Here is a 996-nt window from a genome sequence, read left to right as displayed (position 1 = left end):
GCCGGGAAGGCGGCCGGAGATCCAGGGGGAGCTCGGAGCTGGGGGAGAAGCCTCAGGGCAGGGAGAAGCCCCACAAGTGCTTGGAATGTGGGAAGGGCTTCAGGTGGAGCTCCAGCCTGATCCGGCACCAGAGGATCCACAATGGTGAGAAGCCCTACGAGTGTGGGGAATGTGGGAAGAGCTTCAGCCGGAACTGCACACTGAGGGAACACCAGCGCACCCACACCGGGGAGAGGCCCTACGAGTGTGAGGAATGTGGTAAGCGCTTCAGCCAGAGCTCCAGCCTGAGGGATCACCAGAGGATCCACACTGGGGAACGGCCCTATGAGTGTGGGGAATGTGGGAAGAGCTTCAGCCATGTTTCCACACTGATCCAGCACCAGAGGATCCACACTGGGAAAAAGCCCTATGAGTGTGGGGAATGTGGGAAGAGCTTCTGCCAGAGCTCTAACCTGATCCAGCACGAGAGGATCCACACTGGGGAAAGGCCCTATGAGTGTGGGGAATGTGGGAAGGGCTTCACCAACAGCTCCCAGCTGATCCAGCACCAGGTGGTTCACACCGGGGAACGGCCCTATGGCTGTAGTGAATGTGGGAAGAGTTTCTGGCGGAGCTCCATCCTGAGGGAACACCTGCGCACCCACACCGGGGAACAGCCCTTTGAGTGTTCTGAGTGTGGGAAGAGGTTTCGGAGGAGGTCTGATCTCCTTGTACATCATCGCATTCACACGGATGAGAGGCCTTTCCGCTGCCCCGACTGCGGGATGGGCTTCAAACGCAACTCCCACCTCACCATCCACCGGCGCATCCACACCGGGGAGAGGCCCTATGAGTGTTCTGAGTGTGGGAAGAGCTTCTCTGTGAGGTTTAATTTAACCCAACACCAACGGAGGCACCGCTAAGGGAAGCCCTGAGAGTGCCCCGAGTGCGGGAAGAGCTTCGTGCGCTGCTCCAGCTCCATCCCCCGTGGGAGGATCGGCGTTGGATGATCCCCAG

The 996-nt window shown here is 59.5% G+C and overlaps 1 protein-coding gene across 1 annotated transcript; it reads left to right on the top strand.

Moving 5' to 3' along the window:
* Positions 1 to 5: 5 nt before the first annotated feature.
* On the top strand, positions 6 to 990 carry LOC103619984 (zinc finger protein 239-like; the record flags this gene model as incomplete). The annotated part of the gene is made up of 1 exon (XM_017740602.1): positions 6 to 990. A coding segment is annotated over one exon (897 nt), but the record flags the coding sequence as incomplete, so codon positions are not given.
* Between the last annotated feature and the right edge of the window lie 6 nt (positions 991 to 996).

This window comes from Corvus brachyrhynchos, unplaced genomic scaffold (genome assembly GCF_000691975.1).
Source record: "Corvus brachyrhynchos isolate BGI_N302 unplaced genomic scaffold, ASM69197v1 scaffold518, whole genome shotgun sequence".
Taxonomy (NCBI): domain Eukaryota; kingdom Metazoa; phylum Chordata; class Aves; order Passeriformes; family Corvidae; genus Corvus; species Corvus brachyrhynchos.
Note: the sequence above shows the minus strand (reverse complement) of the source record. Positions and strands in the feature narration are given on the sequence as shown.